This window comes from Stigmatopora argus, chromosome 20 (genome assembly GCF_051989625.1).
Source record: "Stigmatopora argus isolate UIUO_Sarg chromosome 20, RoL_Sarg_1.0, whole genome shotgun sequence".
Taxonomy (NCBI): Eukaryota; Metazoa; Chordata; class Actinopteri; order Syngnathiformes; family Syngnathidae; genus Stigmatopora; species Stigmatopora argus.
In genome coordinates this window covers 11233539-11250260 of record NC_135406.1, presented here as the reverse complement: position 1 = coordinate 11250260, position 16722 = coordinate 11233539, and the positions used below count along the sequence as shown (strand labels likewise).

The window sequence follows — 16722 nt, the reverse complement described above, 5'->3', positions numbered from 1 at the left end:
AAATTGTACTCGGCAATTTCAAATCACTACGGAGAGGTCATGGCCTGTACGAGGGTCAAACCCGCGACATTGGCGATATTAGCACCACGCTCTGACCAACTGAGCTAACCAGCCATGTGCAAAGTGGCCATGATTTTTGTGTGATGCCCGCAAATGCAAATGTCAGCTAGCTAAACTGTTATGTTACGGCAAAATAAATCATTTTAGGCAATCTTAACTTACTCTAGAGCAAGGGTGTCAAACCCGGGTTGGTTCGCGGGCCACATTAACATCAACGCCCTTTCATGTGGGCCGGACCATTTTAGATCTACTATCTAGATTTTTTTATTTTTCTAAATTGGATTAAAATAACTGGATCAAAAGCCCAAATAGTCCGTTTTTATAGATCTAAAGCAATTTTTATTTGAGCTTTTTTTTCTTAGTATGGAAAAATGTCTTTTAATCATGTTCTTTTATTTCAAGTGGAAACGAAATATTTTTTTAAATTGGAAAACGGAAAATATTTGTATATTTAAACTAAAAACACAAAAGAAAAAAATTGGATTAAAAAATTGCAATGATTGATTTTTAAAAGGGGAAAATCAGGAGATGTAATGTACATCTATAATCATTTCCTAAAACAGAAAGTCGGCACTCATGATTTACTTTCCCGGGCCGCACAAAATGATGCAGCGGGCCAGATTTGGCCCCCGGGCCACCTCTTTGACACCCATGCTCTAGAGAGGTTGTGCCTATTCAGGGGTCAAACCCATGACTTTGACGTTTTCAGCACCACACTCTGACTAACTGAGCTAAACAGCAATGTGCTGGGTTTGGCTCGGGTGCGACTGGCAGGTGAGTCGGCACGGAGATGCGGGGAGCTTGGACGGGCGAGGTCGAGGGGGGAGCTTGGACGGGCGAGGTCGAGTGGGGAGCTTGGACGGGCGAAGTCAAGTGGGGAGCTTGGACGGGTGAGGTCGAGCGGGGAGCTTGGACGGGTGAGGTCGAGCGGGGAGCTTGGACGGGCGAGGTCGAGCGGGGAGCTTGGACGGGCGAGGTCGAGCGGGGAGCGGCGAGTTGGAATTGAAAGTGCTTCTAATAGGGGACCGAAACGTTTAGGTCTCCCGGGCTGCACTGGCATCTGCCCCAACATCGGAGCCAACTCACCACCAGGTTGTGATCGGTTGACAGCTCCGTCCCTTTCTTTACCCGAGTATCCAAGACATGCGGCTGTCCTGATGCCAAGTGCACATATGGACACCCTTATGCTTGAACATGGTGTTCATTATTGCCAATCCACTACGAGCGCAGAAATCCAACAATAGAACACCACTCGGGTTTCGATCAGGGGGGCCGTTCTTCCCAATCATTCCCTCGAGGTCTCACATCAGCATTGAAGTCCCCCAGCAGAACAAGGGAGTCCCCATAAGGAGCACTCTCCAGCACCCCCTCCAAGGACTCCAAAAGGGGTAGGTACTCTGAACTGCTGTTTGGTGCATGCACACAAATCAGGTGCCGTCCCCCCACCCGAAGATGGAGGGATGCTGGACGTGTCTAACCCCCCTTGAGAGGGGTGGTACCGGAACCCAAGCTGTGTAGTGCTGAGCCAAACTATGTCGAGCCGGAATTTCTCAACCTCACGCTCAGGCTCTTTCCCAACCAGAGAGGTGACATTCCACGCCCCAAACTATAGTTTCTGCAGCCGGGGATCGCCTTCTTTGGCCCCTCTCACAGGTGGTGAGCCCATGTGAGGGGGAACCCACGTCGCCTCTCCGGGCTGTGCCCGGCCGGCCGGGCCCCATGGGTCTAGGCCCGGCTACCAGGCGCTCGCCATCGCTCCCCTCCTCCGGGCCTGGCTCCAGAGTGGGGCCCTGGTGACCCGCGTCCGGGTGAGGGAAGATGTCGTCCAATAATGTTACTCATCATAAGAGGTCTTCTGAGCCATTCTTTGTCTGATCCCTCGCATCAGACCAGTTTGCCATGGATAACCCTACCAGGGGTACAAGGCTCTGGACAACATAGCTCCAAGGGTCACTGGGACACACAAACCCCACCACCACGATAAGGTAATGATTCGTCGGTGGGGTATTATTATCTTAAGTGCAAGTTTAAATTCAACATGGTATCTTGATTTGTAAATCCCGGGGCCGAATGTCTCGTACCGCGTTTTTTATGGTAATGGGAATTTTTAAATGCGTAATGGATGACTCTGTGAATAGCAGGATTAACCAAGGCTATGCCAGTCCCCGGCCGAGACCGAGGTTCTTGCGCTGGTGGTCCTCAGGAGCTCTGTCAGCAGGTGGGAATACCCACGTGCTCTCAGTATATCTGCTTCGATTTGATTGATTAGTTTTGTGAGTAACCTTGTGAAGTGTGAAGTATTATGTCAGAAGAAGCAGAGTGGCGCAGCGGAAGCGTGCTGGGCCCATAACCCAGAGGTCAATGGATCGAAACCATTCTCTGCTACTAACATCGGTTCTTTTTTTGAAGAAGCAAACTACCCTACTTCCAAGTGTTACCATTGCTGTGAAAAATTGTTCTTGACAACTATTAATTCTGTAAAACTTATCTTTTCTCATATTCTTCTGAGGGATTCCTACTGATCAAAAATCAGATCGGAAATCGGGCCTGATCGCATCATTTTCACAAGATCGGAATTTGATAAAAAACGAATTGTTTTTTTTAATGCCTTGACATTCTGATGAAGGCGGAAGTGATACCGCAAAACATGTCAGGTAAGGCCTAAAATTCATTGTGAAAAAGGAACAGAAAATAGTCAAATAGGAAAAATCATTTTTATTTCATTACATTTAGTCCATTTTTCTTTTTGTCATCTATTTCAAATATTAACAACAACAAGTGTTTAATTGCATTCTAGTTTCATACACTTTGAGAGCATGTTCTCAACAAAAAGAAAATGCAGTACCAGTTAAAAAAACAACTGAACACGACAGGTAAAAAAAAAAGTGAAAACAATCGAAAATTACATCTAAATATGAGAAAAGAAATTCCTGTCCTTAGGAATAAAACATTGGCAACAAACTGAGCAAAAAAGTTGCTCTCTTACTGAATGTTTGAAAGGTCTTTGCGCCTGTGTGGGTTTGTTGTGTGATGCTTTAAGTTTTCCTTCCAAATGAATGTTTGACTACAGACTGGCCAAGAAGCGGGGTTTCAAATTCTATACGAGAGGAAACTTAGAAGCGTACTTGTCATTAAGGTGACTTGATGACTGGGCTGTCTCGCACTGTCTTTGCCGCATATCTGGATAAAACATGATTGTGCTGAATGGAGGTAGGTGTGTACGCGAGCACGGGTCCTCCTGTCTAGAATTTGGGGGACGCAGTCCACGCGAGATTTCCAAATATGTCGATAACTGCTGTTTGCTCGATTTTTGAATGTATTTTTTTTCTGAGGAAAAAATAAATAAAAACGAAAAACAAACAAGAAAAAAATAATTCAAAAACATAACGCCAAAAATACATTTTGAAAAACAAAGAAAAAAACCATCAGACAATAAATTAATTTGAAAAACGAAGAAAAAAATACTTCAAAAAAACAACACCACACCAAAGATGAATTAATTTGAAAAACGGCCAGGACTTTATTTTATTTTCAAGGTGAGTGCGATCAGCTTCCGTAAACCTGAACCCCATTAGAAAGAAATTAATTCAACATCACCTTTTATTTTGTCTCATGAAAGTCCCCTAACATAATGAAACAAAACATAAACAGCTCACTGAAACGAACATGGATGTAATCTTAAACTTCCTTTAGTACACAACAGACAAACTGTTAGGGTTTCTTGGTTTTGTTATGCTTTTTCCCGCCTGGTTTCCTGTCTGAGTGATTGCCCATTGTGTTCAGCTGTCGTGTCTCCGCCCCTGGTGTATCCTTCCTCCCTCTTGTGTTTCCCTGGTGTTCCTAATTGTCTTGTCAACACGTGTCAGTCTATTATAACCCCACTGACTGCTTTGTCATTGTTGGATCATCTGCTGATTACCATGCCATGTTTCCACATTTTCCTCGATCCAACGTGGCGCTCCTCGTTCCTCGCTTTCCCGTGTCTCCCCTAGTCAGGCTTTGTTTTGTTATTTGACGCCAAGTCTTTTGTTAGTCTATTGCCTCCGGTTTAAGTTATTAAAGATTCGTTTGAGTACTACTTCCTTCTCCTTGCCTGCTTCACTGCATTTGGGTCCAAAAGATGTAACACAAACGGAGCATATAACAATACCTATATACAGTAAATTCTCGTTATTCTGTGAGAACAGTGTCTCGCAGCCATTGTAAGCGTCTGTTGGCTTATTTAAAAATCTGCTGCAATGCTCTGAAGAAGGGTAAGAGCAGCTCAAAAAAGCCCTGAATATAACTCTTGGCATTCCCAAGAATGCCAATGATGCCATGCATCTCTCCATGCTGGAAGGTAACTGAACATGATGACAAGATGGCAAAACATTTGCTCACGAACCAAGTCCAGTTTGCTTACATGTCACCTTCATCTCTCCCCCTTCAGGTTTTGATGAATGCATTGAGTCACAAGAAGAGCTGCTCCTGCAGGATTCCTTCAAGGTCTGGGATTCAAGCATAGCCTTGAGCATGGGAAAAAATAGACCAATCTTCCTCTTGAAGTCCTTGGTGGTGTGCAAGGTGGTCAAGGATGCCTAGAGAACGAGTACATTTACAAGAAAAAAAACTCAATGTGTCATCCTTAACCCACTTTGTACCGATGCAATGTTCTCCATCAAAATGTTCATCATGCCATTTCTTCTATAGATGGCAGACATCAAGCTGACTGAGCACCTTAAAAGAGACCCCGCACGTTTACTTTTTTAGTGGCCCACCGTTCCTGGAGGTCGAGCAACATTGTTCTGAAGGTTAGTTTCATTGTCAAGAATAAAAGTTCAGCAAGAATTATGGTCAACATTTTCATCAAAAAAGCACTGATTAAAAAGTGCTTGTTTTTCAAATTGTCTTAACATTTTAAACGTCCTCCTTGTCAATAGGCTTCCACGATTGAGACCAAGTTGGAATGAATTGGCCATATGCCAAAGCTAATCCAGGAGCACACCACTGACCTGACGGGGGGCAGTCAAGGAGACAAATACCAAGACGGCTAAGCTCCACAAGACGCCAAGGTAGGAAGCAGGGAAACTTCATAAAATTCAAGAGGCATCTTGGTTCAGTAAAAGTGACAAAAAGTGTTGCTTTTTTTAATGAATAATAATCCAAAAATGTGATTGGCATCCTCAGCCACTGTTGTTTTCACTTGACTAAGTACCTTTTTAAAAATGTATTTTTCAATGTCATTGTAGTATTTACTGAAATGAACAGTTGAATTATAAAAATTGCTTTCGACATGCATGGGATTGGAAGTCATGTGAAAAGTGCAAAAGCAACGTTACACAAGCCCATGTCTGTAGGGGTAACGGAACAAATTGTGTCCGGCAGGTCAGCGAGAACCATTGAGGCCATGTCACTGTCCATTGTTTCACAACCATGGTGTCTTCCAACAGTCGATGCTCCAAAATGAAGCATGGTTTGACTTTTTCCAAATTGGACACAATAAACATCAAGAATAAAACAAAGATTGAGTTATGGTGGGTTTCCAATCCTTAGCCAACATGTATTCTCGTACAAAGGGCCCAAGGTCTTTAGCTGAGTGAGGAGATATCATCATGGAAACATGTGGATGAGATGGTGACATGGGGAGATCCGGCGGGTTATCCTTCATGTACCATTTTAATTGTTCATCAGACAAATGTGTATTGAAAGCCACTCCGGGTTACCAATAAACGAATCGCCACAATGTATTTGCCAAGTGTGTCCTTAAATTGTTTGTAACGAATAAGTATAGATCTCATTACCTTGCCTATCATAGTAGAGCGTGCAATGCAAGCAGTCAGAAACCAAATCATATGTACGTAGGTGCCGTACCGAGGGCAGTCACAAAGGCCAGTAGTGTTCGGCTTGTTTCCAGCCGTCGGAGTCGGTGTCAATGCGAGCCCAGTAGATGTCAGCTGATAGATCTGTAATACAACTTCAGGAATAGGCACAGAAAAAGTGAGATCAATTTAAAGGAAATAGGTTTATTACCAGACTGCAAGATGGAGAGAGAGCTCTAACAGTGGTGAACCGCTCAGCGTGGTGTCTTTTGCAACTCTCTCTCCGAATGAACAGTGGGTCAGTCTTTATATAGGAAAACAGGGAAATATTTCTAAGACAGTGATGTAGGACAAAGTTTATGTAACCAAAACTTTAGGCTGATATGGTTAGACATTTGCAGGGCTAAGTTGTATGCAAACACGATATTTTTATAGCTCACACAAACTGCTGCAGCCTATCTTACATCGCGCGATTCGAACAAACAATTATTAAGCTAGTTGGCCACATCGCACAATACAAGCAAACAATTGCAAAGCCAGCTAATTAGCCTATCTTACATTCCACGATCTTGACAAACAATTGCAAAGCCAGCTAGTTAGCCTATCTTACATTCCACGATCTAACAAACAATTGCAAAGCCAGCTAGTTAGCCTATCTTACATTCCACGATCTTAACAAACAATTGTAAAGCCAGTTTGGCCAGTCTATCTTACATTTTACGATCTTAACAAACAATTGTAAAGCGAGTTTGGCCACATGGCGCGACATGAACAAACAATTATTAAGCCAACTAGCCAGTCTATCCCACACAGCAAAGATTGGGGCAGTTGCTTGGTGGTGCCTTGCAGGAGAGTCTTGGAGTTGTTGTCCATCTGGACAGGACACATCTTCATAAGGTCCTGGCCCATCAAGTTGACAGGGCACTTTGGAGCATAGATGAAGGAATGAGTGATAGTCAGTGAGTAGCACTTAGTGGCTACTGGGGAAGTTAAAGGCAGGATGATCTCTTCACCCTTGGATCCTAGTAGTGGTATGATAAGTTCACCAATAGGCATTCTCAAATGCCCGCACAAATAAAGAGATGGGGCAATCCTCTGTGAAATTCTTGCAAGAGAGAATCGAATCGACTCGTCTCTGTCCAGGTTCATTCTCACGTTACACGCATCTTTTCCCTGTTTTAGCTTCAAGGACCATAGTTACAATGGACGTCTCAGCTCTCAAGGGAGGGTTGGGAAAATAGGAGTGAGAAGTCAATAGTAAAGGACCCTAGTTACAATACAAGTTTTAGCTCCCAAAACAAATGAAGGTCATGTAGAGACGAAGGTTCTTCTCCATATCCCAGCAGTCCAAAAGGATTCGACGTTCCTGTTGTTTGGTCTAACTAAGGAGCAAAGCATTTACTTCATTGGAGGCAGATGTAGACTATAATAACTTTTCTTGTGTTAATGAGCTAAGTAAAGCAAAGCGTACTTCATTGCGAGCAAATATATAATAATGTAAGACTAATAACCCTAACAGTATATTTTTCAATAGAATTGAATCACAATCTCCCCCTGTTCGCAAGGATTAATATATTAAGCCTGTACCCTTTACAGCAATTAAGCCACATAAAATGCATGCTAATCAAAAACTCCAAATTCATTCAATAATGTGTATCGCGCAGTTGTTTGAAATGAGCAATACCCCAATCTAGTAGTTTTTTGCAAACATTTAACATTACATTCCCTTTGTAGTTTGTCTATCATCTCCTATAAAACTTTCTTACTCGATGTTTTTCCAATAGTTGCACATAAAATAAAAATCTAGTTACATATCTCCCAATTATCCCCTTCAACATCAAAAAGATAAAATCAATTTACCGTTAGTTTCAGATAATGAAGTTAGCGTATTTTCATACCTGTAGAAAGAAAACAATCTTTTATATATTAATTTGTCAAATTGTTCAAATTAATGTATTCATTAAATCTGAGCAAATAACGCTTCTCTTTTTTGTCACCTTTGAATTTGGAAGGCTGATTTTTTTTCAACAAAAAGACCCAAAAAGTATTTTCCCCCAAAAGAGTTTTATTGGAACTACCAAAAAAATGACACGTTAAATCAGTTTAAAATCATGATTCATCTTATTATAAGACAAAAGTATAAGGACATTGTACAACTTATTTATTTATTTTGAGCAAATTCATTATCTTTCACACCATATTTCTAATCATGTTTTTTAGATCCTAGATTCAATATATCAATCATTTTCATTCAAATGTATCATGTTTGAATAACACTCAATATTCTTATTGGATTTGCTAGCAAATCTGCAATTTTTCAAATTTCTTAGGCATGTCTTTAACTGTGACGACATTTTCCATATTATTTAGATAGTAAATTAAATAAAATCTTCAACGACACTCAATTTTCTTATACAGTAATACCTTGACATACAAGTGTTCCAACATACGAGACAAATTTGAGATGAGAGCATACCAGATGGTTCCCAATTGTGAGTCGGTAGTAAATTAAAACAAATTTTGGTGGTTTTTTTTAGGATGGAAACGGATTAATTTGTATTTTGTTCATTTCTATGGGAAGAATTGACTTGAGATACGAGTAAATTGACATACTAGCTCGACCCCGCAGTAAGCTCGTATCTTAAGGTATTACTGTATTTGAATCGTGTGGATCGATATTACACATTAAAAAGTGTAAACAAGATTTTCAGAATGCAAAATACAATTATACTTCACTAACAATGATCTTTCATACAGAAATTGAAAAAGCAAGCAAAGCTGTGATTGGCCACAGCTTATCACAACACATTTGCGTCTTTTAAGTCTATCCTTACAACTAAATCTCTGGCAAGAAGCTGAGCAGGAAAAGGGTTTCTGACCGACGTGGGTACCGTATTTTCACGACTATTCGGCGCATCGTATTTTTAGCTGCAGTGTCAGTAACGGGTGCTATTTCTGTATTTTAAACACACAAAGCATGCACCGTTTTTTAGACGCATATGTATTATATATGGATGAACATCGAAACGCAATAGCGCCGGCTACCGGAAGTAGCCTATTTCCGGGTTCCGGTGTGCAGTGACTGCTGGGAAATATAGTTCTTGCACGCTACACCCACACGCACACACGTTTTTAAAAAGGCAACGGAAGCAAAACTGAGTTCGGTTGTACTTTATTTAGACATTTTACAACTTACTTATGTCATCATCACCCACAAATGCATCAAAGTCCTCATTTTGTGTGTCCGAATTCAACAATTGCCCAAATGAGTCTTCCAAAACGCTGGGTTCAGCTGTTGTAGTTCTTAAGCCTCCGGGAATGACGGCAAGCTCTGAGTTATTATATATAATATAATATATATATATATAATATATAAATATATATATATATATATTTATATATATATATATATATATATATATATATTTATATATATATATATATATATATATATATATATATATATATATATATATATATATATAGAGAGAGAGAGAGAGAGAGAGAGAGAGAGAGAGAGAGAGAGAGAGATAGATATTATAAGCAGGAAAATGGTTTTTCGCCAGTGTGGGTTCTTATGTGGATTTTTAAGGATTCATTTTGAGAAAAGGCTTTACCGCAAACTGAACACGAAAATGGTTTTTCACCAGTGTGGGTTCTTGCATGACTAATTAAGTATCCCTTCCGTGTGAATCTTTGACTACAAACTGAACACGAAAATGGCTTTTCACCCGTGTGGGTTCTTGTGTGTCTTTGTAAATCTTGCTTTTGAGAAAAGGCTTTACCGCAAACTGAACACGAAAATGGTTTTTCACCAGTGTGGGTTCTTGCATGACTAATTAAGTATCCCTTCCGTGTGAATCTTTGACCACAAAATGAACACGAAAATGGCTTTTCACCAGTGTGTGTTCTTGCATGACTATTTAAGTGTGCCTTCCGTGTGAATCTTTGACCACAAAATGAACACGGAAATGTTTTTTCACCTATGTGTTCTTGCATGTCTATTTAAGTGTGCCTTCCGTGTGAATCTTTGACCACAAAATGAACACGAAAATGGCTTTTCACCAGTGTGTGTTCTTGCATGACTATTTAAGTCTTTCTTCTGTGTGAATCTTTGACCACAAACTGAACATGAACATGGTTTTTCACCAGTGTGGGTTCTTGAGTGTATTTGTAAAACTTGCTTATGAGAAAAGGCTTTACCGCAAACTGAACACGAAAATGGTTTTTCACCAGTGTGGTTTCTTGTGTGTATTTTTACATTTCCCTTCTCTGTAAATGTTTTACCACAAACTGTACATGATAAGGGTTTCGCCCCAGTGTGACTCCTCATATGTGTTTTCAAAGAAGACTTTTTCCCAAAAGTTTTCCCACACTGAAAGCATTTGCAGAGTTTGTCGCCACTGGGATTTTTCTTAACATCTTCAACATCATCATCGTCAAAAAGCAAGTCGTTGTCATCTGATAAAGGAGCAATTAAATTTTCTGCTCGCCATCCATCTGTTGAGCTGCCGCTCAGAAGCTCCGCCCCTCTGTTGGCCACGCCCAGATCATCTTCACTCTTGAAAGGCTCACCAGTTGAGCATTTGACACATTCGTCGTTTTTGATTGGAGGTTGCTCTTCTCTTTTGCACTGTTGAGGGAACTCTGGCTCCTCCTCTTTAATTAGGGGCCATGTTGTGGTGTTTGCAGGCTCCGCCCCTCCGCTGGCCACGCCCAGAACATTTTCCCTCTTCACGAACTCACCAAGTGACCAGGTGGAATCATCTTCCTCCTTTTTGATTGGAAGTTGCTCATCTCCCATTTGTTGTTGAGGGAACTCTGGCTCCTCCTCTTTGATTTGGGGGAGCTCAACTTCCCCTTCAAGGTCAACAGACTCATGCCCATAAGCACCAAGATCATTTCTGAAACCTGCAAAGACACGAAGATAAATGATGAACCATTTTCCAATTATAAAATGACTGAATTTCTTGTTCACAGAAATGAAACCAAACGGAAGAGGGCGCCATACATCCATTTCGTCACAATGCAGTACAGACGCTCCCCTACTTACGAACGAGTTAGGTTCCGAGCGATTGTTTACAAGTTGAATTTGTTTGTAAGTTGATTCAGTGCTATATTTTGTATTATAATTTATGTTTAAGGCCTATATAAGTATATTGAAGGTTTATATAAGTGCATTTGTATGTTTAAGACTTGTATAAGTAACACATATTGGTTTGTACTAAAAAACATTTGATAAAATGGAGAGCATATGTACAGTACTGTATAGAGAGAGAGATTTATGTATTAGAAACTGGCCGAAAGAAGCGATCTAACGACGATTGCAAAGTTTTCTTCTTTTTTTTCATCATAAATGATGCGGTAGCACTGTATGGCATCATTCAATTGATTTGCAAACTTTATGCAACGTTCAATATTTGGGTCCTGCTGCTCGATCTTTCTGTTTATAAATGGTACTGACGGTCGAACGATTCAAGTTGTATGCCCGTGCAACGCTCACCACTCTCACGCGCATCACGCTTCGTTATCATTGCCACTCGTTTCAAATGAATAGGCTTGCCTCTTCCTTGCACCTACCAACTCAGTTTTGCTTCCGTTGCCTTTTTAAAACATGTTTTTAGCGTGTGGGTGTAGCGTGCAAGAACTATATTTCCCAGCAGTCACTGCGCACCGGAACCCGGAAATCGGCTGCTTCCGGTAGCCAGCGCTATTGCGTTTTGATGTTCATCCATATATAATATATATGAGTGTAATGAAACGGTGCGTGCTTTGTGTGTCTAAAACACAGAAATAGCACTCGTTACTGACACTGCGGCTTAAAATACAATGCGCCGAATAGTCGTGAAAATACGGTAATTCAGTGAGGGCAGCGAGCAGCCCATGATCTTCTGGGTGGTATTGATCACTCTCTGCATGGCTTTTCTGTCTGCTGCCGTGCTTCCAGCGTACCACACTGTAATGCAGTATACCAGAATGCTCTCCACAGTGGCTCTATAGAAGGTTACCAGAAGCTTAGGGTCCAAGTTGTTCCTCCTGAGTATCCTCAGGCTTCAAACCCTAATTGGCTACAAACATAGTAACATCCATAAGATGACAATCATTTTGGACTTTGCTTGCTCTAACTGAAAGACAACAAAAACAACATTGGCTTTTTCCACCTATCTCACATTTAACACTCATCCATCTTTCAAATGACATGTTATGCATTGATTAAATAAGTGTTTATTATCATTTCCAAAGGGTTTTGAAATTAGTGTGGGTGGCTTGGCGTGTTCATCTTCCCAATTTGCGCCAATATTCCACAAAGTGGGCGAATCCCACAGCCTTGTTGCAAAGCTGCACTGGAACGGATGTGTAGCGGCGATGAAGCAAATTTACTTCATTTCCCTTTATTTAGTTGGGTTACGGAATTCCTATTTCCATACAGGGTGCTGAGGAATAGTGTGCCGAACTCTTTCAAGCATTTTCAAGGACTGTATGCAAAATTCTAACATTTTTAAACCTTGAAAACATTACAGGTAAAATTCAAGTATTTTCAACGATTTCAAAGACTTTTACAAATCCCGATTATTAAATTAATGCCCATATAAGCTGCAAACGTGAAATATAGATTGGAGTCACATACAGTATGATTGGAGTATGATACTAAATAAGTATGATACTTATTTAGTCTCCCGATTTCCCAGTGTAGATCCAGTATCCCGCCACCAGATTCATTTTTCTCTCACCCCAAGTCTTTGGAAAAAAAGGCGGGAGCGCGCCCAATCTGGCAACGCTCGCTGCGCTGGGGGAAACCCCGTGCATCAAGTGAACGCACCCAGTATACACGTGAAAAACATGTCCAAAGCAGTACTATACAGAAATAAATCCGGACGCAGTGCATGCATGATGTCACGCACAGTATATGTTATACAAATAAATAATCACCAAAGGTAAACTAACCTTCTAGTCTGTGAAGAACAACTCTGGCATGCATGATTTTCCCAAGAGTCGAGTGATACGAAGGCTCCAATGTGACGCCACAAAGTCCCCCCTGGAAGTTTTCCGCAGTCTGTGTTGTTCTCGCCATTTCCCTTGTTAGCCACCCACGAGGCTAGGTCTTCAAACTTCAACGAGTTCCGAGAATACTCGAAAATGGACGTACTGATGTCCGAGTAAGTCACGCTGGAAACGTCGCCGAGATTTCGTCGTAACTAAGTGAATGGATAAAGACGAAAAACCGTTGCACGTTGGCCAGTCTTTCTTATACATGCATTGCATGATGGGTAAGGCAACGCCGAGCCCCTTCGCGTCTTAGATCCCGCCCCAATTTTAACCCCGTGTCCGCCTAATCAACTTTATTTCGCTGGAGGGGGTCTACAGTGAGACGTTTTTGTCATGGAATCGGGGGACGAATGATCTTAAGAGACATGTACTGCCTTTCTTAGCACTAGTTCTTATTAAAAAGCATAATTAAAAAATCGTAGAGTCATGCTGGGCCAATGAATATGCTGATTTTGTTTCACATAAGCATCTTGACCATTAGAACGAAATCAGGATGAAATGCAATGAAATATTTTGGTTTTGCCTTTGTTTAAAATGTTAAGTTTAAAATAGTGGGAGTAATACTACAAGAATGGTAATCCCGTGCCGATTCATGCTTTTGTCCACATTCTCTTGATGGACACTCGTTAAATTGTGTCTGCCATTTTGGTGACTAGTGTATCTGTGTTTTTTTTTAAATCAGGGTTTTTGTTTCCTTTTTCAAATGACTTTTTCACCTATTTTATCGGACGCTTTTCAATTGCATTTACCTGCAGCTCCGACGTAGCCTCCGGAGCACGGTGAGTTTGATACGACGAGGTTGCTGAATCTCTGAGATTTAACCATATTGAATTATTTAAAAGTTTGGTCAGTTGCTTGAATGTTATTTTTTGACAACAAATCAGGGCAGAGCGCAAACGCAGTCCCCCACTATCAGAAATTATCCAGTCGAGATTCCCATATTTGGGGAATTTCACAGAGGTCAGCACAACCAAGAGTGCAATGGCTGGGCCTCACCCTGGGTTAACCACCTTCTTGATCATGGTATCTCCCCTGCCAGGTAAGTATGAGTTGTCCCCGGTTGCAGCACCCTCTTCTTTCACGTGCTCGCCATCTTCAGTCACGTGCCCGTTTACTACACCGTAATAAAACACCCGCGCATGCACGCGCACAAAAAAAGTGAACAAAGGCACAAATGAAAATACAAGTCGAACAAAATAGCACTTCTCTACAAATAACATTTTTATAATCTCTAACAAAATGATGCTTCGAAGAATTAAATACCAAATAGTAAGTATTTTTTTTAAAAATCCAAAGTTAAAAAAGGGAAACGAACATCTGAAGCTTTCTACATAAAAACCGCCCCCTCACAGTAATATAAGTTAAAACATTCATGAATTAAGCAGTGGGTTTGTCAGCAATGAGTGTTAGTTGATTAATCAATTGACATAATACATTTTACTTTATCACTACTTCAATTAACAAAGTCAAATGTTTGAGGATGTAAACAGTATGTATAAATCCAAGCATTGAAATTGTGAAATACCATTGCGCCATATCAATAGCAATTCCATATTTCATTTTGACAGAGAGGGACAGCTCTGGTAGCACAGAACATCAAATATTTGATTGAACAAGGTGAGATGCTTAAGGACATAAATAGTCTATAAAAAATCAAGGGGGAATATTGCCTGAATTAACTTTAAGTTTCAGATAAGTAGAAAGTTCATATTTACCATCGACAGAGAGGGGAAGCTCTGTTAGTGCAGAGCATCCAAAATTTGATTAAAACTCTTATTGTTCCTCTCCACGAAAGTCTTTAGTGAAAGGCAAAAGATTAATTAGATTAGAAGAGAAACAGTATGTGGAAAAGCTTCAAATTGATTGTTGAATATGCTACAGAAAATTGCGTTGGTTTCGCTGAATGTAGTCAATGTGGCCCTTTGCTTTCATATTACACCAAAAAGAGTGGCACCTCGATGCTGAGCAGGCATTTAAACTAGCTGTACTGGCAAAAATGATAATCGTCAAACCTATATATTATTATATAAGATGTGAATGTTTATACAGTCATGTTTTACTTGGATATTGTTACAAAAGAAAGGCTTTAATTTGTTAATTTAAATCTCCCCTCATCCGCATGATTAATCTATTAAATTTCAGGTTTGCTTCTGTCATTTCAATCATTAAGTTAGGAATTCCAAGAGTAAGTAGTAAATGTATTTTGATAAAGAGCGAGTGGTGCACCTTTCTTGGAGATACTGCAATAACAGATTGATGCATAGAGTGGAAGGAGCAAGGTCCTATTCCATCCCCTAATTCTAAAATACAATTTAGTATATGGTCAATAGTAACATACATTTACGTATACATCAAACTACAACGATACACTTTTAGTGTGATAAGAGGGAAACTCATCTCATCTCATTTTCTGAACCGCTTTATTCTCATTAGGGTTGCGGGGGGTGCTGGAGCCAATCCCAGCTGTCTTCGGGCCAGAGGCGGGGGACACCCTGAATCGGGGGCCAGAGGCGGGGGACACCCTGAATCGGGGGCCAGCCAATCGCAGGGCACAAGGAGACGGACAACCATGCACACTCAAACCCACGCTGGATTTTAAGTTAAAAAATTTAACCCACGACCCCAGAGCTTTGAGGCCGCGACGCTAATCACTCGCCCCACTGGGCCGCATACCTGAAAATGTCTGCATTTACTTTAACATTCCTACACTTTTAAAATACAAAAATTCTCTGTTCTTTAATAACATTGTTACGCCGTTGATATGCAAAAAGGAGTCTCGTAAAAAAAAATCATTATGATTAAAGCGAAGCTAGAGGTAGCGTCAGTGACACAGTGGTGTGCAAACGTGACACTCCTATTAGTGTGTTCGGGACTCAGCTCTCTCACCAGTGGTTTCACATTTTATCTTACAGGTTAGTGAAGAGCCATAAGCACTCCAACAAAAGAACCATAAATAGCCCATGTATTATTGGCAGTGGTGGGTTTTGAACCCATGCCTCCTGAGAGACTGAAACTTATATCCAGCGGCGTGGACCGTGTGTCCACACTACCTTGAATGAGGCTGAATGAGGGATTGTGTAGTTCTAAATTGTGAAATAACCTTATAAACCCTTATATTTAAATATTAAAATGTGTTATTTGTTACTTGCAATAAGATCAAACACACTGTAACATTTAAAGAAAATGTCCTTAAAATTGTCTAACTTTTTCTCAAAATGTAGCTTTTCGATTTAGTGTCACGGCTAGCTAGACAAGAACTGGACTTCGAGCTGCTCTCTTCACGCTGTGGCATTAAGAGACCAAATTTAACATTATCGCCCCCTCTGTCTAAAATCTGAATTGAGAACTTGGTATTTTGAGGTATTGAGACAGTAGAGGGCGATAATGCTACAGTACGTTGGCTGCCGACAACCGTAAAACCCCCAGCGGAAGAAAAAGAAAAAGAAGAAGAAGAAGGGATTCGGGCGTTCATTTCTGCATGGCTAGGGTTTTAACTTTTTGTTTGTGTGCCTCTTGTTTCTCCTCAATTTAATTTAACTTAAATGAAACGAAACCTCGACAACATGCTCAACATTAAATAGTTTGTGGACTCGAACGTCAGTCCGTTTGTCTTCAATCCGTTTTGGGAGTCGTACTTTAGCCTAGCCTAGCTGGCAGCTAACAAAGGAACACGTCGTCTGCATCAGTACGTCGTCAAGCGAACACAAAAAAGTGTGAAAAATGTCTGGGAGAACGACGCCGGTTGCGGCAAAGTTTCAGAAGGAACTTTATGGCGTGAAAGAGGATCTCTCATGTAATCAACATTTTATTGTTTGCA

The 16722-nt window shown here is 40.8% G+C and overlaps 1 protein-coding gene and 3 non-coding genes across 7 annotated transcripts in view; all 4 read right to left on the bottom strand.

Moving 5' to 3' along the window:
* LOC144065511 (uncharacterized) overlaps positions 1 to 13102 on the bottom strand; it is a 63870-nt gene extending 50768 nt beyond the window's left edge. Inside the window, exons 1-2 of one of the 4 annotated variants that reach the window (XM_077588429.1) lie at positions 12804 to 13102; positions 9370 to 10769 (exon numbers count right to left, since the gene is read on the bottom strand). In XM_077588429.1, the coding sequence (XP_077444555.1) occupies positions 9838 to 10769; positions 12804 to 12930 (1059 nt within the window). In that variant the 5' untranslated portion in view covers positions 12931 to 13102 and the 3' untranslated portion in view covers positions 9370 to 9837. Of the gene's footprint in view, positions 1 to 9369; positions 10770 to 11238; positions 11984 to 12803 lie in introns of those variants that run through there. The other 3 variants (XR_013297190.1, XR_013297189.1, XM_077588427.1) reach the window with 3 other exon arrangements.
* Positions 41 to 114, bottom strand: trnai-aau (transfer RNA isoleucine (anticodon AAU)). The gene has a single exon. It is a non-coding gene; the product is annotated as a tRNA-Ile (tRNA).
* Positions 13103 to 13786: 684 nt separating the features above from the next.
* LOC144066514 (U1 spliceosomal RNA) lies at positions 13787 to 13952 on the bottom strand. The gene has a single exon (XR_013297664.1). It is a non-coding gene; the product is annotated as a U1 spliceosomal RNA (small nuclear RNA).
* A 685-nt stretch (positions 13953 to 14637) lies between these two features.
* LOC144066449 (U5 spliceosomal RNA) lies at positions 14638 to 14748 on the bottom strand. Its single transcript, XR_013297614.1, has one exon. It is a non-coding gene; the product is annotated as a U5 spliceosomal RNA (small nuclear RNA).
* Positions 14749 to 16722: the final 1974 nt, after the last annotated feature.